Here is a 21,898-nt window from a genome sequence, read left to right as displayed (position 1 = left end):
CAAAATAAGTAGCCTGCCTTGGATAGGAACTTGGTACAAAAAACATTCAGGAAGACATCTGGGCCCTTCTTAGCCCAACTCAGGGACTTGGTGGCAGGCGGGGTCCCGGGCTTAAAAAGGCGGCTGTTTCAGAAACAGGCTGCGAGTGCAGCCCCGGCGTCTACATGACCCAAGGCAACACAAATGCTGAGCGAACAAACAGACGAAAACCCTGGAGTAGAGGGTCAGTCTTAGCATGGAAACTCTCAAGCGGTACCTGAAGGAGAAATGCACTAAAATCACAGTCGGCTCTGGGGGCTCAGGCAAGCCCAGGAGCCAAGGGGTCAGGAGGAGCAGGAACAGAGCAAAGAGTCTGACGTGGGAACATCTCTGAGGCCAGGGCTTTTCCCTGACTACCAAACACTGTCAATTGTAAGAAAAAAAATGGAAGGCTCAAGAAAGCAAGAGACTGGTAGATATTTGGAATGCCAGAGCCCTGGTGGATTTTATCCAATCCTATAGGGATATGCACCATTGTCATTGACTAGACTAAGCTATTTTACAACCCTGCAGGGATTGAAGTTGTAGAAAATTGATAGCAATACAGATCATCCTTGTCTGCAGACATTCTAGTCTCTTGGCATTTAATACATCTATATGCTTACAAATAGCTGTGAAAAGAAGAGAAGCGAAAAGCAAAGGAGAAAAGGAAAGATATAAACATCTGAATGCAGAGTTCCAAAGAATAGCAAGAAGAGATAAGAAAGCCTTCTTCAGTGATCAATGTAAAGAAATAGAGGAAAACAACAGAATGGGAAAGACTAGAGATCTCTTCAAGAAAATCAGAGATACCAAAGGAACATTTCATGCAAAGATGGGCTCGATAAAGGACAGAAATGGTATGGACCTAACAGAAGCAGAAGATATTAAGAAGAGATGGCAAGAATACACAGAAGAATGGTACAAAAAAGATCTTCACGACCCAGATAATCACGATGGTGTGATCACTCACCTAGAGCCAGACATCCTGGAATGTGAAGTCAAGTGGGCCTTAGAAAGCATCACTATGAACAAAGCTAGTGGAGGTGATAGAATTCCAGTTGAGCTACTCCAAATCCTGAAAGATGATGCTGTGAAAGTGTCACACTCAATATGCCAGCAAATTTGGAAAACTCAGCAGTGGCCACAGGATGGAAAAGGTCAGTTTTCATTCCAATCCCAAAGAAAGGCAATGCCAAAGAATGCTCAAACTACCGCACAATTGCACTCATTTCACACGCTAGTAAAGTAATGCTCAAAATTCTCCAAGCCAGGCTTCAGCAATATGTGAACCGTGAACTTCCTGATGTTCAAGCTGGTTTTAGAAAAGGCAGAGGAACCAGAGATCAAATTGCCAACATCCGCTGGATCATGGAAAAAGCAAGAGAGTTCCAGAGAAGCATCTATTTCTGTTTTATTGACTATGCCAAAGCCTTTGACTGTGTGGATCACAATAAACTGTGGTAAATTCTGAAAGAGATGGGCATACCAGACCACCTGATCTGCCTCTTGAGAAATCTGTATGCAGGTCAGGAAGCAACAGTTAGAACTGGACATGGAACAATAGACTGGTTCCAAATAGGAAAAGGAGTACATCAAGGCTGTATATTGTCACCGTGCTTATTTAACTTCTATGCAGAGTACATCATGAGAAACACTGGACTGGAAGAAACACAAGCTGGAATCAAGATTGCCGGGAAAAATATCAATAACCTCAGATATGCAGATGACACCACCCTTATGGCAGAAAGTGAAGAGGAACTAAAAAGCCTCTTGATGAAAGTGAAAGTGGAGAGTGAAAAAGTTGGCTTAAAGCTCAACATTCAGAAAATGAAGATCATGGCATCCGGTCCCATCACTTCATGGGAAATAGATGGGGAAACAGTGTCAGACTTTATTTTTCTGGGCTCCAAAATCACTGCAGATGGTGATTGCAGCCATGAAATTAAAAGACGCTTACTCCTTGGAAGGAAAGTTATGACCAACCTAGATAGCATATTCAAAAGCAGAGACATTACTTTGCCAACAAAGGTCCATCTAGTCAAGGCTATGGTTTTTCCTGTAGTCATGTATGGATGTGAGAGTTGGACTGTGAAGAAGGCTGAGCGCCGAAGAATTGATGCTTTTGAATTGTGGTATTGGAGAAGACTCTTGAGAGTCCCTTGGACTGCAAGGAGATCCAACCAGTCCATTCTGAAGGAGATCAGCCCTGGGATTTCTTTGGAAGGAATGATGCTAAAGCTGAAACTCCAGTACTTTGGCCACCTCATGTGAAGAGTTGACTCATTGGAAAAGACTCTGATGCTGGGAGGGATTGGGGGCAAGAGGAGAAGGGGACGACAGAGGATGAGATGGCTGGATGGCGTCACTGACTCGATGGACGTGAGTCTGAGTGAACTCCAGGAGTTGGTGATGGACAGGGAGGCCTGGCGTGCTGCGATTCATGGGGTCGCAAAGAGTCGGACACGACTGAGTGACTGATCTGATCTGATCTGATGTGCTGACGAGGCCCAATTATATCATTCCAGCCAAGGCGTCCTCAGTGAATCCAGCCTCCTTGCCTCCCAACAGCTCCACCTGAATAAGTAAAAGGCATCCCAAAGTTGACAAGTTCCAACCCAAACTCCTATCTGCACCTGCTAAACTTGCTTCTTTCTCCATTTTAGTAAAAAGACTTCCCAGGTGCTCTGACCCCAAATCTCAGGGTCATCTTTGACTCTGTGCTTTCTTTCATATCTCACATCAAGCCCATCAGCAAATAGGGTCATTTTTACCAGAATCTGGCCACTCCTCACCATCTTAACTGCTCACATCCTGGTCCAAGTCACCAGCATCTTTGAGCAGGGAACACTCTTGCCTCCCGACAGTCTACATTCATCCAGAATTTTGAGTGGACCTGTGACAGTGTCAGTCACACCATGTCATGCCTCTGGCCGCATCTCTCACTGGTTTCTCGTTTCACCCAATAAAGCAATTGTCTCACTATGGCCTAAGGCCCTGCAGGTCTGTGCCCTCCCCTTGCCTGTCTGACCTCATCCACTTCTCTCCCTCCCTTACTTTTTCTGTAGCCTCCTGGCTTTTCCCTGAACCACCCAGGCAAACCCCTGCCTGAGGGTGTTTGCACTTGCTGTTATGGCGGCTTGGAGTTCTTGATCCCATATCTCTGCAGGGCTGGTTCCCCAGGACTATGTGCAAATGTTTCCCCCATAATCAGACTTTTTGCTCTTCAGAAACCACTTCAGGTATCAGTGGAGTTTCATGCTTTGTCATTAATCTAGGAGAACAGGAGCATTTGAGAAAACTATCTTGCTGATGGCATTGGCTAGCACACTACTACGAAGGTCTTAGTCACAGGGAGCTGAGCTGGAGAATAGCACTGGGTAATCAACTAGCCGGTGCTTTGGGATCTATACATGACGTCTATAAATAATGTCGTGCGTGCTCAGTCATCTCCAACTCTTTGTGACCCCATGGACTATAGCTTGCCAGACTCTTCTGTCCATGGAGTTTTCCAAGCAAGAATACTGGAGTGGGTTGCCATTTCTGACTCCAGAGGATCTTCCCAACCCAGAGATCAAACCCACATTCTTTACCACTGCACCAAACAATGTAATAAAACATACATTTAAAAATACCAGCACATGGAGAGATAGGAACTTAATACCAGAAGAAAATGCTGAAAAAAGTTAGAAGTGGACTCCTCTGGGAAATACTAGCAGGGGTTGGGGTGATTTGCTTTTCATTATTAGTTTTTCAGTATAATTTAAATATTTTAATACCATCTGATAAAAATGAACTTAAATATTTGCCTGTAGCTCTAGCTCTAATAGCATTTAGGGATTCAGGCCAGACCCTAGATACAAGATACTGGTTGAACTAACAGAAGAAGCCCTCCAGAAATTTCACAGCCAACAGCACAGCCACAGCGAGGCCTTCTATGCACTGAGCACTTTTCAGACTAATGTTTCTAATTTTTCCTTCTTCATTTCTTAGGCTGAACCTGAAAGTAGATTCTGGCAATGCAGTGAAAAGATACCCATTCAGTCCTACCCAATACATCTTTCCTATATCACAAATTACAAATTGATATGACTATTTCACGTATCTCGGTAGTCAACATAGAACAGAGAAAAAAAGGAAATCAGATATGCGACTTTAAAAATATTTAAATACTTAATCTTCTTTGGATTTCTTTTTCAAATGTTTATGTCTTAGTCCCTTTGAAACCTAATGAGAGGAAAGTCACAATGAGACTATAAACTACTTTTACAATGCCATTCTCTTCCTTGAGAGTAGCTAACATAAATAAAATGTCACTGTCTTTATACTCTATCACTCATGTAACTGAATAATCTCCCCCTTGAGTCAATCTTGGTAGAATTTCAAATACAATATAAACATACAAAATAATGTCATTAGGACTCTATTAATTAAATCAGTAAATGTGCAAATAAAAACTCTTTCCTTAGGCAATGAGCCCACAGTCTTAGCCTAGATGGCAATAGCCTCATTGGATGAAAAATTCCTCACTTAGAGCCTAACAATAACATCTCTAGCTCTCCCTGTAAATGACTGAGTTTCATTCATGTAGAATGATGTTCTGTATTTTATCTCTACTTATAACGTTGAAGTGTTGGGACAAACACAGTTACAAAATGAAACACCATGAAGTGAGGTAACAGAGCCCCTCACAGTGATGTTTACACGTAGCAGCTTCATTATCCAGCATGATCAGAATAGGTATTTGTTTGGTCAAAATAGTTCAGAGAAGTGGAGAACCAAGAATAAAGAGACATTCACATCCTTCACGTTTTGATTTTATCCTAAAGCATCAACATATGTCACCACTTGCCAACTTGATATGGCTGTCATGGACCGCCTTTGAGAATGGATCTGCAATCAGAATCCCACTCTGCCTTTGCTATATAAACCACACCCATAACACACCATCCAAGACTTCTAGTTTGAGTTTCTTCACAAGGAGTAAAAATTACAGATGTGCAAAGCCACCTGAATGTGCAAACTTTCTAGCTCACTGTACTTGTATCCGTCTTGTTAATTCAATTGTGTGATTCATACTGATCACATACATAGTTTTTCCAAAGCACTCAACTTAGTTTTCACATACACAATAACTCTCTTTTACTCATACTTCATAAGTGTGTGATAGCAGTCAAACCATATCATTGCAATCCAGGTAAAAAAGGCATCGACGCAATGAGCCTTATCTAGTGTTCAGCTCAACAGGGGAGAGCTGAGTGCAGGACAGACAGCAGCCCTCCCGTGGCCACACAGGGGGAGAGCATCAGACAGCCTGCTGAGGTGAGGTGAGCAGTCTTCTCAGGAGTCACTATGGAGACATTTATCGTGTCACTGCTGTCTTTCCATGGCTAGCATGGCCTGCAATGCGTGTGGGTCCTTATAGCTATGCGTGTTACTGTTATAGGAATCGAACGTTCATTGTGGGCAACAGATTCTGAAGTCCACTGAGCACATGTCACTGACAGGGAGAAATCTGAGGAGAGGCACCCCCTCCACAGCATAACTGCAGCCTCCCTATTCGCTGAAGACAGTGCAAGGCAAGTACAGAGAACACGTACTTTTCCAAAGCGCTTTTCTCAAGCCTTTCTGCCTCCTTCTTCTGCCAGGCTTTGTGCTTCTTGACACGAGTTTCCCACAAGGCTCTGACGACGGAAATGTCGAATACGACCACTTTATGTCCCATTTTGGAAGCATGAAATTACCTGTTTAAGAAACATATATGTCAGCTTCATACACACAGAGAAGAAAATAGTTTTAACTTGAACTTTAAAATATGAGTGAATCAATTTTATCACTAATGATGAAATGCCCTGTTGCTTCCAGAATGGCAGTTTCTAATGTCCTTAAGGTCTGAGAGGATTCTTGTCTGTAAGTCAAAATTCAGCACTCAACTGAGGTCATCTCCTCTAGAACGTCACACTTATCTCTTTACCCCTCAGCTGAAACATGGGTTCCCAAAGCCCCTTGGTATTCCTCAAGCTTCATGGTTCTACATTCTATTAAATTTATTGGAATCTGATCTTCCAAATACATTGTAACATGCTCAAAGATAAGTCTGATGAATTAATTAAAACACACATGCCAGTTATCTGAGGCTAAACACCAACCACCATTAAGTAACAAACCAAGCATTGTACCAAACCCCACTGAGCATTTTCCTGCCTAGGACTAGCCACACAGCCTGGGCATTTGTCCTATAGGTTTTTCCTATGACATGAACCCTCAAAAGCTGCTGATCTCTGTTTATGTGGTTTTCTAAATGCAAGAAAATTCAGACTCAGGTACATCTTGGTCATCACTACCTGGCACATAGTAGGCTCTCCATAAATATTTATTGAAAGAATAAGTGAGTAAATGAAAGAATGAAAGTGAATAAAATATTTGCACCCAGGTTGTCTCACTCTCAGCCCACTCAGTGACATTTCTCTCCTCTTTTTATTTTCCCACCTCATCTTTACTGTTTAAGTGATTATTTGCTCACTGCAAAAAAAAAAAAAAAAAAAAGATCAAGGTACATTTCAATATTCATTCCATTAAGGCATACTTTCTTCCTTATTGAAGTAACACAAGTTTCTAGATATTGTTTTAAACTTCCCTTACCTACAGCATTGAAATCTGGCTAAATCCATTTCCTGATCTGCAAAATAACAGAGCATCAGTTGGCAAATAGTATGGCTGTGAATATTCTCCGTTCCAATTCCAGACACTTTTTAAATAGCAGTCAGTGAGGATACGAAACCAAATATTTCCTCTTCTGCCTCAAGTGTGTGCTCTCCACAAATGGCTTGCCAACATGAGTGGGAAAATTGGCTTATGTTTATGCAGCTGAACATCTGAGGTCCATGAGTTTAGTCTGAAGAGCTGAAAATACTGACCTCAACTGATTCCCTTCTTTCCTTTCTGACATCTGGGACTGTCTTTTGTCTCCCTTTTACCTAAAGGAAATTTTTGACAAAGGTGCAAATGATGTAAGTTTTTGTGTGGACATGTTTTCAGTTCTCTTGGGTAAATACCCAGGAGTAGAACTGGAGAGTCCTATGTCAATTCTATGTTTAACTTTTTCAGGAACTGCCAGGCTATTTTCCAAAGCACTTGCACCATTTTACATTCCCATCTGCAGTGTCTAAGCATCCCAGTAGCTCCACATACTCGCTGACATGGTTAATATCTCCCTTGGTATTACAGCCATCGCAGTGGGTGTGAAGGGAGTCTTGTGGTTTGCATTTCCCTGACAGCTAATGATGCTGAACATCTTTTTATGTGCTTATTGGCCATTTGTATACCTTCTCAGGAGAAATGGCTATTCAGACTCCCTGCTCATTTTTTAAATTGGGCTGTTTGTCTTTTTACTGCTGAGTTGTGGCCATTCTTTACATATTCCAGATACTGGTTCTTTGCCAGATGTATGATTTGCAAAAAGCTTCCTCTCGTCTTGTAGGCCACCCACCACGAGAAAAGCAGGAAACCTCTTCCTTGGTGGCTCAGACGGTAAAGCAGCTGACTGCAATGCAGGAGACCCGGGTTCGATCCCTGGGTTGAAAAGATCCCCTGGAGCAGGAAATGGCAGCAGACTCCAGTATTCTTGCCTGGGAAATCCCGTGGACGGCAGAGCCTGGTAGGCTACTGTCCATGGGGTCGCAAAGAGTCGGACACGACTGAGCGACTTCACTTCACTCTTCCTACTACACGGTCCCTGCAGTGTCCTCTCCGGAGAAAGGTTAACATGATGTTCACTTCAGAGGACAAATACTTAGAGGAATTCCATCGTACACCACGGAATTCACACATTGAAGGATGCAGTCTGAGCTGAGAGGCAATAAGGTGATAGCTCACACAGCAGGTGATCAGTTCGGTTGGGTTCAGACCTCGAATTCCAACCTGTCCCCTGAGGTTGTGAGTCACACAACAGATCCCTCTTGACTCGGCAGCACTATTCAGCTGCTCCACGGGCGCCACCTGGTGGCCACCTGGGACGGTCTGCTGGTCCATCCTGGTGGTCAGTTCTAACAGACTTGGACATGCTGTTTAGGGTCAGATCCGAAGAGGTGCAGCTCGGGGATGAGCCCAGGAGTTCATAAGCAACCTTTCAGAATTGTTCTCCACAGCCCCTCCCTCTTTATGTCTCTCTGGTCCTTCCAGATTCCTGGGGCTCCCTTTTCAGTCCTCTGGTGGGAGACCTGAGACTTTAGCTACCCTGCTTCACTGTGCATGTCCTACAAGTGTACTGGTTCCAGCAGCAGGAGGACAGTGAGAGCGGAAACTCAATGAGCGCTCCCTCCACCCTCTGGGGACCACAGTTTCTCCGATCAGAAAGAAAGGATCCTCTCATAGTCTGGGTGACTGACATCCTCCACTACCCATCTTTCCCAACACCCTTCACAGCTCCTGCTACACAATCCTATGCGGGCTGAGGCATGAGAGAGAGGAGAAAAGAAAAAGGTAAAAGAGAGGGATTTACTCCCCAGTCTCTGAGCATTAGGAGCCCCATTCTCACTCCTGGAGCAAAATTAAGTACTTTGTCTTTAATTCTGGGTTTCAGGCTGCCTTGAGTCCAGGCTGGGGAATACTTGAGGGGGAAAAATGGGGAAGAGACCACAGGTTCTGTGCTACTTTGAATTCTGGTGTCCTTCCCTTCTTCTCTTGCAACTGTTTACTTTCCAGGGACTTCATATTGCTGTTCTGTGCAGTGTGTCCAGGTTTTAAAGCTGCATTTAGGGGGAGGGATGGGTTAAGTGTGCTTGCTCCATCTTGGGCTTCCCTGCTGACTCAGGCAGTTCCATCTTACTCCAAACCAGAAAACTCTGTATTTAATTTTCCTTTCACCACTTTCCTTACTCTGTTACCTGTAGCTCAGGATCACTTTTGTTTTTTTAGAGCCACACCTCGTGGCTTGTGGTATCTTAGTTCCCCAACCAGGGATTGAACCCACATCTTCTGCAGTGAAAGCACAGAATCCTAACCACTAGACCACTAGGGAATTCCCTTAAGCTGAAAAAGTCTTAAGGCTTTGACTTTTGACAAAAAAAAAAAAAGCTTTCATAAAGGAATGCCAAGCATCAGCCTGAAAACAAGAAATTAAAGACTATAGCCAGTAATGGAGAATACTTGTTAAAAGAGAAAGAATCAGGCAGCCTAGTTTCTTTGAGGAAATCTCTGTACACAATCCAAGTCTACAAATAAAAGCAAACCAGAAGGCCAAAGTAAAGTGAACTGCTTTTGAGTAGTGTAGACAGCCAGTCATCCAAGAATAACCAAAGCTGGAAGACTCGCCTGCTGTCCAGGGTGTGTGTTCTAGATCAGCCAGTCGTGGTTCTGATTCTTTTGTGGTATTTCTTTAATTTTCTTAGGTCAGTAAATCCACAAAAAGTAACCAGATCTGTACACTAATTTCTATGCATTTAGAGATATGTAATTAAAGTCCCTGAATTACAGAGATTGCCTCTTCTTGATGCCTTTGTGTTATATTTTTAAATAGTTATAACCCTAGTGGCTCGGACAGTAAAGAATCTGCCTGCGATGCGGGAGACCCAGATTCAGTCCCTAGGTTAGGAAGATTCCTTGGAGAAGAGAATGGCCAACCCACTCCATTATTCTTGTCTGGAGAAGTCCATGAACAGAGGAGCTTGGTGGGCTACAGTTCATGTGGTCACAAAGAGTTGGATACAACTGAGTGACTAACACTTTTCACTAAACCAACATTAGTCTCAGTATTTTGGTGGGAAAGTGTCTATCCTGATTGTCATCTAACCACGTTACTTATTTTCATTTTCTGCCAAGCAGAAAAAGAGGTACTATCCTTCAACTAAGGGGGTTCTGAATGTGCCAGGATTTAAGTCAAAGTTTTGCCTGTCAGATGTTCCGCTTACAAATGTGCATAATGAAAACTAGAAACTCTAAGAACAGTAAGTGGTGACTGTGTATGCTGGGGATCCACACTGTAAGAAGCAGAGATCCTGGGAAGCGGAGGAACACCAGCTCCTGAGTCCCAGGTCCAGCCCAGCTGCTGGCACCCTGTGCAGGACAGGCTGAAGTCCAGGGGCCCCTAGACAATTGGACAGGTTTGACCTTAACCCAGGAGGTCATAGCCCTATGGGTGGGGCTGAGACTGGGAAAGTGGTTTTAAGACAAGAGCCCATGAGTCATTCCATCCAGGGATAAAAAGCCATTTGGAGCCAGGGTAGGGATGGGGGAGCCAGAGTAGGGATGGGGGAGCCAGAGAGGAGGCAGATTAAAGGACGGACGCAGGAGCCTCTTGCTTAGCAGCCTGGGGGGGAATGAGAGTCCCCTGGCAAATTCACAAAGCTAATCTCTTCTTTGTACCATGACCTCCATTCAGTCCACTCTTTCAGGTAATTACATAAAATGCAATTTTCTAAGCATTAATTTTCTGTAGAGCTATAGAAATATCACCAAAGTATATTACACCAAAGGTTTCCTGGGTGGCTCAGTGGTAAAGAATCCACTATTCCTAGGTCGGGAATATCCCTGGAGAAGGAAATGGTAACCTACTCCAGTATTCTTGCCTGGAGAAACTCATGGACAGAGGAGCCTGGCGGGCTACAGTCCATGGGGTTGCAAAGAGTCGGACACTTCTGAGCGACTGAACAACAGCAATACTATACCATAGCAGCAGAGAAAAATTAACCTCTTCAGGGTCCAGTCGGCAAACCCTGAACACAAAGAAAACATTAACCTCTCAGAGAAAACACTACAACCAAGGAGACTCTCCTGAGGCAGCATAAGAATGCAGAGCTTTAGGCTGGGCCCACAGTGAACTTAACAGCAAGGATTCATGGTTCCAAGAGGACTCTCATGCTGGTTCTCTGCTGGAGATCTGGCTTCACAAGGTGAGCACAGACTCATGAGAACAAGTCTCCCTAGATTTAGCCATAGGGTCTACAACCACAGAGCACCTTCCAGAGAAGAAAATACTTGGGACTGTGAGAGGGGAGGGATCCACTGTGTCCCTCACTATGACAGAAAAGGACACAGGTACAAAGTGTGGTCAGGTTCCCCTCCAGTGTTTCAGGCCCTGAGTGACAAGGTCAACCTTCAGAGATGCTCAAAGGTTGGATTCACAGTGGAAACACATTTTTTTTCCCTTGGAAAAACCATTTGCTTTACTGCAAGATCAGCAAACTTTTAGTAAAAGGCAAGATAGTAAATATTTTATGAAAGTACTTATATAACAAAAGGGAAAATGCCTGGTCTTCCTGTTTGTCTGGCATGGGCCTGCCCAAGCAACGAGCTCGCATCTATGCTTCCGCCCAGTTGCTGCCCACTGGACACATTCTCAGGACCAGAGCGAGCAACAGACCCAAGAGGAAAAGGCTTGGCAGGCCATGAGCATGGGGCAGAGGAGGGGGCACCCGCTATAGTCAGCTTTGCTCTCTGCCCCAGTGATGCCTGTGTGTCCTCCCCTCCCACTCATCTCAAGCTGGACAGCAGGCTGAAGGTCAGTGACACGCTAACTCACCAACTCTCGAGCAGAGAGTCGACTGCTTGGGGCCTGGCAGTTGCCAGCAGCAGAGTCTCAAATATGTGAATGGCAACCAGTGTGGGCCCTGGGCAGCACTGAGATATGGCTGGCCAGGTAGACAGGTGCTGAGAGTCTAGGGGGAACGGGAACAAAAGGCGTTACTCCGGTTTGGTCTCCATGGCTCACGCTGCCCTGGCAGTGCCCCTATGCCCAGCCTGTGGGTGATCCTTTGCCAACCCCAGCTTTCGTGAACAATAAGAGAGAGCAGCTTTCATTCCCCCAGGCTGCTGACTGAGTGGCACCTGCTCCCCTGTTCCTAAATCAGCCTCCTCTCTGCTCCCTGAATGGCTTTGTTTTTCCTGGACACAAAGTTCTAGTGGATGTGAGAGCTCTAAATTACACGCACAAATGCGTCGACTTTCTTCTCTTTAAAAAGCTAGAGCTTAATTCCTCTCTCCTTGACCTTGGGCTGGACTTATGGACTCACTTCTAATGACTATAATGTGGTAAAAGTGATGGTGTGTGACTTCTGAGATGAGTTATCACCCTCTCTCTCAGTTCACTCACTCTGGGGAAAGCCAGCCACCATGTCCCGAGGGTGGTCAAGCAGCCGTATAGAGAAATTCCGTGTGAGAAATTTCGTGAGAGAAATTGAGGACTCCTGCCAACAGCCATGTGAGTGGAAGCTGTCTTAGCAGCAAATCCTCAAGCCTCCGTCAAGCCTTCAGATGACCGTAGCCCTGGCCAAAATCTAGACTTCATGAGAGACCCTGAGCCAGAATCATTCAGCTAAGGCACTCCTGGTTTTGGACCCTTCAAAAGTATGGGAAAACAAATGTTTATCCTTTTAAACGTTGGGATAATTTTTATGCAGCAATAAATAAATGGTAAAATAGTAAAAAGGAGGAACTTATAAAAATTAGTCTTAATTTATAGTGACATTTGGTGTCTATGCTTCCTTGACATACCCACTTCTCACACATATCTCAAAAGAAACATGATTCCGTCCAAACTTACTCATCTAGAATCTATCCATCCCTGGCTGCCTTAATTCCCCAGCTTGACAATGACTTCATATTTATCTGGAGGTCATTTCTTTACTCTGTTTCCTCACCCTGATCACCCACTATGAAGACGTACACACACACACAAACACACACACTCATTCACACATCCAATCTATCCTGTAGGTCTTAGAGGGTACGCGTTTCTCACCACCAATCCATGCCACATCTGGCCCCAGTTGTGCAAAAGCCTCACAGCTGGTCTCCTGACTTCCTACTTACCCGCGTCCAATCCATTTGCTATACAATGGTAGGCATCACCATCTGAGGAGAACCAGACCATGCTGCCACCTGGCCCAAGTCCTCCAGAGACTTCCCTTTGGGCTGAGAGGGAGATCCCAGCTCCTCACAGGGCCCAATAAGACCCTGGCGTGACCTTCCCTCAGCCATAACCCCCACTCGCCCCCTCTGCTCTCCTCTACAGAGCCTGTCCACCCCCTGCCTCGTCCACCCCCTGCCTCGTCCCCCCTCAGACGGCACACGCAGCTCCCTCTGCCTAGACGTTTCCCCCATCCAAACAACTCCCCCAACCCCTACACCCTTGGACTCAGCTTCTGCTGTTCTCTCATTAGCATGGCCTCTTTGTCTAAGGCAGAGCCCCCTGCTGTTCTGTCTCTCAGACTGTTCCTTACTTACTTCACAGCATATTATACAAGTTGAATCATTCGACCATTTGTTCAATTATACTTTATCTGCCTGTCGATGGACAGAAACATGGTTTACTGACAGGAGCTGCCACCGAGGGGCTCCAGACTGGGGCTCAGAGCCTGACCCTTCAAGTCAGCCCTTGACGTTAAGTCACAGACACAGTAACAGACACAGGAACTAGAGAGGGCTCCAGGCGTCAGGCTCCTGCTTCTGAATCTCGACACAGAAACCCCGGCTATGCAGCCTGTTTACTTGGTGTGTATTTCTGCTTGTTGATTCCCAGGAACCCTAAATAACTGACATTTAGGGACACTCATTAAATGCAGAAAGATGGACGTCTTTGCCTCTGAGCTCTCAATCTGGAGGGATGAACAGATGTTTAAAGGGATACATATCAGTGTGGCGTGTGGATTCGACAACAGAGACTGAAGGAGCTGCTGTGGGAGCCAGAAGGGGATGGATATCCTGAAGTACGTTGGGAGGAGGGCGGATAGTCCCACAGGGACTGTGAGAGAGCGGAAAGGACTATTCTTCTGGGTTTAGTTGAATGGTTTTCCGTGCTCCCTCCCCAAGTCAGGTATATCAGAACCACTTTACAGAATCGTCCGCTATCCGGAGCCAGAGGGTGATGGAAGAACATGTCCTTTGGCCCAGAACTCTAGTGTCCACTTAGAGTCACAGGACAGGGTTCCAGGTAGGAGGGGAGGCTTATGGGTCACCCAGTCTTCTCACTCTTGGTCAAATGACAGACTGGGCTGGAAGGCGGCAGGGCTTCATCTCAGAGAATTTAGAGTGGAGAGGATCTGGGGGAGTCTGGGAGGAGACTCAACTAACCCCACAATTCAGGTTCCAAGCCAGTCTTGATGCTGCCTCTGTGAGGCTGGGAGGGGGGACAGTAGCAAATAGGGGAGGAGGGAGAAGGTGTCAGGGGTCACCTGGACCAGACACAGGGAGAGAGGGCTGGCTTGCCTCCTCCCCACCTGCGCCTCAGAGCCTCCAGGGACCCTCATTCCCTTGGACTGACCGGCACCAGGCCTTCCATAGTGTTTTTCCAGGTGTATTCTCCGTGTGCAGAAAACACCTATCATCAGCCTTGCTGGATCCAAGGGAATGACTATAATCAACAGGAACTTCCCGAGACACCAAGGCACAGTGGGAGAATAACATGGCAGACGAGGGTCTTTAGTTCTTTCCCATCCTCACATAAGGCCTGGACCCCAGAGTTGGCACACAGAGTGAGTTTTCTGATAGAAACAGTGGGGGAAATAGTGGCTAAATCTTCAAGCGAGGTCAGTCGCAACAGTCACACTATTGCAGACAAATTCTAAATTAAGTCACATTTTATGTCCCTTGATCAGAGTTCCCCCCCAGGGGACACCCATTATTTTATGGTAATTTTTTTAGGCTAGAAAATCTGGCCATGGGAGGCAGAGGCTCCAGGCAGGATCGAGAGGACGGTCTCAGAGTCAGCCTGCAGGGCTGGAGTCCTGCATCCGAGGCGGTTCGCTAACCTCTCTGAACCCCGGTGTTCTCATGCGGACACGCTGTAACAGCAGCACTGAGCCTACAGGATTAGTGGGAGGATCACGAGTGATCATTTGTGTCAAGTGCTTAAGACAGTACCTGGCACCTAGTAAAGCTCAAAAAGCTGTCAGTTATTTAAAGAAAAGAAGAAATTAAGACACACATTGTTCCCAATTAAACATAAGATAAGCATAAGAGATAAAATACACGAGCATCTGGGGATTTTTCTCTATCGGCCATGAAGGTTCTTTGGGAGAACATCCAGCCTCTGAGTTAACAGAGAGGATCTGGTCATTAGAAGAGCCACCAGGACAGTGGAACTGCTTACAAAACTAGGCAATTCTCTGGGTTTCCAGTCACTTTCCCACCCTCATCCCCAGCCTCTCCTGCAGGACAGACTTCCCCGGCCACTTGATCATCCCCTCCCCGGCACTTAAGCAGCACAAACAAAGATGATTTATCTCCCCTGGACAGCACTTTGGATCAGCAGGCTTTGAGTTCACCCTTGGGTACAACGGTGACGCTGGGAGTAACTCACTAAGCAGGAACAGGAATGTGTGGAGCCGGTGCCAACAGACCCGCGCCTTGGACAGGCCCGCCCACAGGCTCTCCTTCAATTCCAGGCCCTGCCCTAAAACGCATATAGATGCGGAATCTTTTGCCTGCATCCACGTTCAAGCCTTGGCACAGCAGGAACAGACATAAACAAGGAGGCACTGCCCCCCACCTCCGCAGGTGCCACACACCCCCTCCCTCGCTTTCCGCACAGATCCCCCCAGGTTCAGGAGCTGCCGCGCACTGACCCCCCTACGCCCACCTACCCGTGACCACGCTGCGAACCTGAGCCCCTGCCGCGGCTCTCTGAGCGGAATCCGAGCCTGCCTGTTGACACCGCAGCAGCCGCACGCTGCGGCCGGAAACGCTCCGACCACGGGAGCCTGCCCGCCTGTGCGCTAACGGGCTATATTTGTAAGCTGATAATATGATCTGTAGGACATGTGCTGATAAACTATCTATCTATTCTATGTGACTCAGCCCGGCATGAGACAAAACAGACTTGGGAGGGGAGGGTTTGGCACAGGGCAGCCGAGGAGCCGGCCAATCTGAGCCCTACAACCCGGGATTATCTGCACCTCCCTGCAGGCGGCCGGGCCTTTTGACATTGGAAATCCTGAAGCATGTTCAACAAAACAGGCCAGAGAAGGCCAAGGGTGCCGTGTTCTTAGCCCGCCAAACTAGGAACCAAACAAAAAGCAAGATAAGAAAGCCATATGACCAAGGAAATGTAAGGGCTGGTTCCCCCTCTACCCCGCCCCAGTATTTGAAGCAACAGATGTCTAAAATCTTGGTTTCACGGTACATTTTTTTCTTAATTAAGAAATTAATTTCCTAAAACATATGTGATTTTAGGTTCTGTCTAGAGATTTTACTAATTTGGCAAAGTTTTCCTAATATCCAACATTGGGACCATGTGATAGTCACTTAATAAGCAGTAATCATGTCCAAGACAACCTCTCTCAGTGCCTCTTCATGGCACCAGTTCCTCATACACTTCACCCTAAAACAGCAAAACACCTTTGTCTAGTATATACATAAGAACTCTAATTAGAAAAGTTTTATTTCTGAGGGACTATTTTCTATATGGAACATTTTCTATTTATTGGCATTTTAATTAAGCTACCATTTAAATGGTATACTAAGTTGACATTGACATAGTCACTCAGTCCTGCCTGAGCTCAACGCCCTGGGTTCAGGAAGGCTGCACTAGTTACTGAATCCAAGTGATCTACTGATTATTAAGCCAGATTTTCAAAATTATTTTGTCCAACTTTCTAATTGTTTTCTGCAGATTTGATTTACCTTTTCTATCATTACCAAAAGTGGAAATTACAATCATAAAACTAACTGAAAGAAATCTCTCATACATACTTATTTTCTTCCACAGGGATTCATCTATTAATTTACCAAATATTTATTAAGTGCCTACTATATTCCTGGAAATATGTTTGGTATTAAGGATTTGGTAGTGAATTAAACAGGATCTTGCCCTTTGGAATGTCACAGTTTGTTGGAAGAGTGTCCTCTAAATAAGCATTTAAATATCCAATGGTAAACTGTGGTTAATGCAATGAATCAAAAAAACTGAGGGTTATGAAAAATAATAATGAAATAATCACTGATGATCTGACCTCTCATATCAGTCATATTTCTTAGTTTGTAAAATTTCTGGGAGACACAGCAAAAAGATGGCCATGTGCATACCAAGAAGAGAGGACTCAGAAGAAATCAAACCTCGTAATATCTTATCTTGGACTTCTAGTCCCCAGAACTGTGAGAAAATAAAGTTCTGTTGTTTAAGACCCTTGGTCTGTGGTATTTATTATGGCAGTGCTAGCTAATATAATAAGTAAATTTCTTAAGAGCATTGGATACAAGATCAATATAAAAATTAGTGCCACAAAAATGGAAGTAAAGGATACCATTCACTTTAACATTAAAAGAATAAATATTTAGGAATGATCCAACAAAACTCTATAATATCTCTATATAGAAATTGTTAATAAAAAACTTTTTAAAGAAATTAAACAGCACCTAAACAGATCTTCATAGACTGGAAGACTCAATATGACACAGATAGTAATTCTAAAGGATCAATGTGCTTTTATCAAAATCCTGGCAGAAATTTTTAGAAATTTATAAAATGTTCTAAAAATTAATTGGAAATGTAAAAGATCAAGAATAGTTGCTATAAGCTGAAGTATGGAAGGGAGATAACTTACTATGCTGAATATCAAGGACTTTTTAATTATAAAGTATAAAGCTACAGTATTAAAGACAGAACGATATTGGTATAAGAAGAGAGAATAAGGCATTAGAAAAGAAAAAAAACCACTTCACACAAACACATGAACAACTGATTGCTAATGAAATAACCTGATAGATCAGTATTATAGGAATGATCTTTTCAATTAGTGGTGCTGCAGTGGAATCAGTTCAGTTCAGTTCAGTTGCTCAGTCATGTCCGACTCTTTGTGACCCCGTGAATCGCAGCACGCCAGGCCTCCCTGTCCATCACCAACTCCCAGAGTTCACTCAGACTCACATCCATCGAGTCAGTGATGCCATCCAGCCATCTCATCCTCTGTCGCCCCCTTCTCCTCTTGCCCACAATCCTTCCCAGCATCAGAGTCTTTTCCAATGAGTCAACTCTTCTCATGAGGTGGCCAAAGTACTGGAGTTTCAGCTTTAGCATCATTCCTTCCAAAGAAATCCCAGGGCTGGTCTCCTTCAGAATGGACTGGTTGGATCTCCTTGCAGTCCAAGGGACTCTCAAGAGTCTTCTCCAACACCACAGTTCAAAAGCATCAGTTCTTCGGTGCTCAGCCTTCTTCACAGTCCAACTCTCACATCCATATGTGACCACTGGAAAAGCCATAGCCTTGACTAGACGGACCTTTGTTGGCAAAGTAATGTCTCTGCTTTTGAATATGCTATCTAGGTTGGTCATAACTTTCCTTCCAAGGAGTAAGCGTCTTTTAATTTCATGACTGCAGTCACCATCTGCAGTGATTTTGGAGCCCAGAAAAATAAAGTCTGACACTGTTTCCACTGTTTCCCCATCTATTTCCCATGAAGTGATGGGACCAGATGCCATGATCTTAGTTTTCTGAATGTTGAGTTTTAAGCCAACTTTTTCACTCTCCTCTTTCACCTTCATCAAGAGGCTTTTTAGTTCCTCTTCACTTTCTGCCATAAGGGTGGTGTCATCTGAATATTTGAGGTTATTGATATTTTTCCCGGCAATCTTGATTCCAGCTTGTGTTTCTTCCAGCCCAGCGTTTCTCATGATGTACTCTGCATATAAGTTAAATAACACTATACAGCAATTGAATATGAACAAGCTTCTACAAACAATATGGATTACTCTCACCAAGGAAGAGCAAAAAGAAGCAGATATACATGCATGCTGATGGTTATAAAAAGGTCAAAACCATGGAAACCCAACCTTTGGGATTAGAAATTTAAAAAGTAAAAGCTCTGAGGAAGAGGGAGTGAGTGGTGGTTGTGAAAAAGCAGGAAGTGGACTTTTGGAGTTCTAGTAATATTTTTCTTCTTGACCTGGGTTGTGGTTCCATGGTTCTGACTTTGGAATAATTCACTAACCTGTAACCCTAATTACTTGTAGACTTTTATTAGTGTAAAACATATTTCATTAAAAAATTCTTACCTATTCATCTTATATTGCTATATCAAATTCTCACAAATTCAGTGGCTTAGTAGAACATCATTTATTCACAGTTCCCGTACTTCAGATATCTATCCTGGATCAACTGTTTCCAGAGTGGGGAGCACCTCAAAGTGCCCAGGGTCATTTGCATACAGGAAATCTTCTCCCTGGAGCACTTTAACCCATCTCTGATACAGCCTGGGTTTTGCACTTTGGCCTCCCTCCGTCCCTCCACTTGCATTTCACCCATTTCAAAACCATTAAGAGCTGTGAAGCATGCCTGAATGCAATCTGATACAAAATCCACTTAAGAAGCACTTTAAAATGAGATCCTCCACATCTTGTGAAACCAAGTGGGACCCCAGCTCACCTTCCCAAGTCCCTTCAAAAAGTCTATCTGCCCATCTATCTGTCTGTCTGTCCGGGGCCACTGACCTTGACCTGGTCACGGGGCCATCAGGAAATGATGGCTCCTTCCCCATCAGCAGTTTTTTTGATAACACTAAAATGGTACTTGGAATACATTACTGGGCTCATCTTTTCTGGGGGAAGTGAGAAAGGAACAGGAGTCCAATCTAGGAGATCCTGTCTCCTCTAGTGTGCTGAGCAGAGTAACTATTTGACTAATTTGACTGAAAAGAGAAAAATTTTGGTGCGAATTCTAAACCATAGCCATGTTTAGAAGTCTAAATCAGAATTCCCCCTACCCTAACATGGTTTCTGGTAACTGCATCAAGACTATTTCGTCTTGTACATTGTGACCTCTCTTGAATAAGTTGCCTAGAATTCAGCACGGCTTAGAGTACTTAAGATTCACTTATTTTTTCCTTCACTGTTGTCTGCGGGGAGTATTTTTTGTTGTATTTCCTAGCTCAGGCTAGGGGGCGCAAGTTGTTTTCCTTTGGAGCTTCTCAAAGACCTAGTCCACACCCACCCCACCTTCTCATTTAGAAAGTAAGGCGGAAAGGTGATGTGTCAGCCACAGAGGCGGCAGACAACAAGATTCAGCCAAAAGGAAACCAGCACAGACAGACAGACACTGCTCTAGAGGTTTGCAGAGGTGAGATTTCCAGAAGACCAGGTTTCCAGATCTCCTGGTGTGGAGGATAAGGCATAAGGAGAGGGGCTGGTGAAAGACAAGAAAACTGGTCGTTAACAACAGGGTTGACAAAATGAGGGAAACTCCAGTTCAAATGCCCTCTCAGACCCACCTGCCAGTTCATAGGAAGAGACATACAAGCATTCAGTAAACATAACAATGCAAATCCAAACAACAACGGGATAGTATTTTCACAAACAGATTCAGCAAAAATTAAGATACTTGTTGTGGGATTTCCCTGGTGGTCCAGTGGTTAAGATGCTGTGCTTCTGCGGCAGGGGGTGTGGGTCTGACCCTCAGTCAGGAAGCAGATCCTGCCAGCCAGGTGGCGCTAGGAGTAAAGTACTCACCTGTCAATGCAGGACACGTAAGAGACCTGGGTTCAGTCCCTGGGTCAGGAAGATCCCCTGGAGGAGGGCATGGCAATCCACTCCAGTAGTCCTGCCTGGAGAATCCCATGGACAGAGGAGCCTGGCGGGCTATGGTCCATTGGGCCGCAAAGAGTCGGACACAACTGAAGTGACTCAGCACCCTCGCACAAGATGCTTGTTGCAGCCAGCTGTTAAGGACCTGGGGGACGTGTGGGGAAGGGAGGAAAAGGGAGGGAGAGGAAACCAGCGCAAACTTCTTGGAAAATAAATTTGGAAATGTTCTCCCTTTAACCAAACAATTCCAGTGCTAGAAGTTAACTGGCTAGATATATTCCCCAAAAGTCACCAGGATATACATTCAAGGGAGCTCACTGTAAATGTAGAAACACACTAAGTATTTCTTGATAAGATAGTTTATGTCTATATAGAAATTGATATGATATACCCTCCACCCCACGCACGTACACACACACACACACACACACACACACACACAAGGAGTCTCCTCCTAAGGCCTTCTCTGTCCTTCTTACCTAATTTCTATAACAGTATAGCATTAAATTGGCTCGTTTGAACAGTCTTCCCTTCTGAGACTGCAGAGTTTTGAGAGCAAGAATCTATTCTTCTAAACCCCACATAGAGGTCTCTGCAAATACAGAAGAGGTTTCCAGTGGCTATTTGCTAAGTTAACTGGTGAAAAGAGAAAGCCATTTACTTGTTGATGAACGGGTAAGGGCTCCACTTCTGCCAGAGTGTCACTTGGGTTTTATCAGAAGCCATTGGGTGCTGAGCTTGGTAGCATCTACATTCCTCAGCTGAAGTTCCCCAGCCTGGCTCATTGTTCTTCTGGCCTGAGGAGACAATGATAGAGGTACCACACAACTGTTCCTAGGAGTCCTAGGAAAAAAGTAGGCTTTGACTTTAAACCTCATCATCGTGCTGCAGAAATGGCTATTCTTTTTATTAACTATTTGAGCTTCCCTCGTGTCTCAGATGGTAAAGCCATCTGAGATGGCTTTAAAGATGGTGGCTCCTGCCTGCAATACAGGAGACCCGGATTCTATCCCTGGATTGGGAAGATCTCGGAAATGGCAACCCACTCCAGTATTCCTGCCTGGAGAATCCCAGGGACGGAGGAGCCTGGTAGGCTATAGTCCATGGCGTCGCAAAGAGTCAGACACAACTGAGCAACTTCACTTCAGTTGAGGTTTAACTCTAAATTGTCTCAACCACTGAAACGCTGAATTGACTTTTTAAAGTTAAAAACTTATCCTACCTCCAAAGGTGTTTTCTTCCTTGAAATTGAGACAGACACTGGAAATCTCTGTTGGGATTTTTTTTTTTTTTTTTTTTTGCTTTGACTATTCTTGGTTGGTTGATTGATTTTAAGTCAAATTCTTACTTGTATATTTTACACACACACAC

At 44.7% G+C, this 21,898-nt stretch overlaps 1 protein-coding gene and 1 long non-coding RNA gene across 3 annotated transcripts in view; both read right to left on the bottom strand.

Moving 5' to 3' along the window:
• LRRC2 (leucine rich repeat containing 2) overlaps positions 1 to 15,760 on the bottom strand; it is a 40,425-nt gene extending 24,665 nt beyond the window's left edge. Inside the window, exons 1-2 of one of the 2 annotated variants that reach the window (XM_006071561.3) lie at positions 15,616 to 15,760; positions 5,619 to 5,762 (exon numbers count right to left, since the gene is read on the bottom strand). In XM_006071561.3, the coding sequence (XP_006071623.1) occupies positions 5,619 to 5,743 (125 nt within the window). In that variant the 5' untranslated portion in view covers positions 5,744 to 5,762; positions 15,616 to 15,760. Of the gene's footprint in view, positions 1 to 5,618; positions 5,763 to 15,596 lie in introns of both variants that reach the window. The other variant, XM_006071560.3, reaches the window with a different exon arrangement.
• A 2,771-nt stretch (positions 15,761 to 18,531) lies between these two features.
• The window catches only part of LOC102395913, a 42,752-nt gene continuing 39,385 nt past the window's right edge, over positions 18,532 to 21,898 (bottom strand). Inside the window, exons 5-6 of the long non-coding RNA XR_328716.3 lie at positions 21,189 to 21,324; positions 18,532 to 20,672 (exon numbers count right to left, since the gene is read on the bottom strand). This is a non-coding gene — a long non-coding RNA (uncharacterized LOC102395913). The remainder of the gene's footprint in view (positions 20,673 to 21,188; positions 21,325 to 21,898) is intronic.

This window comes from Bubalus bubalis, chromosome 21 (assembly GCF_019923935.1).
Source record: "Bubalus bubalis isolate 160015118507 breed Murrah chromosome 21, NDDB_SH_1, whole genome shotgun sequence".
In the NCBI taxonomy this organism is placed as follows: Eukaryota; Metazoa; Chordata; class Mammalia; order Artiodactyla; family Bovidae; genus Bubalus; species Bubalus bubalis.
This window is presented reverse-complemented; position numbering and strand designations above follow the sequence as displayed.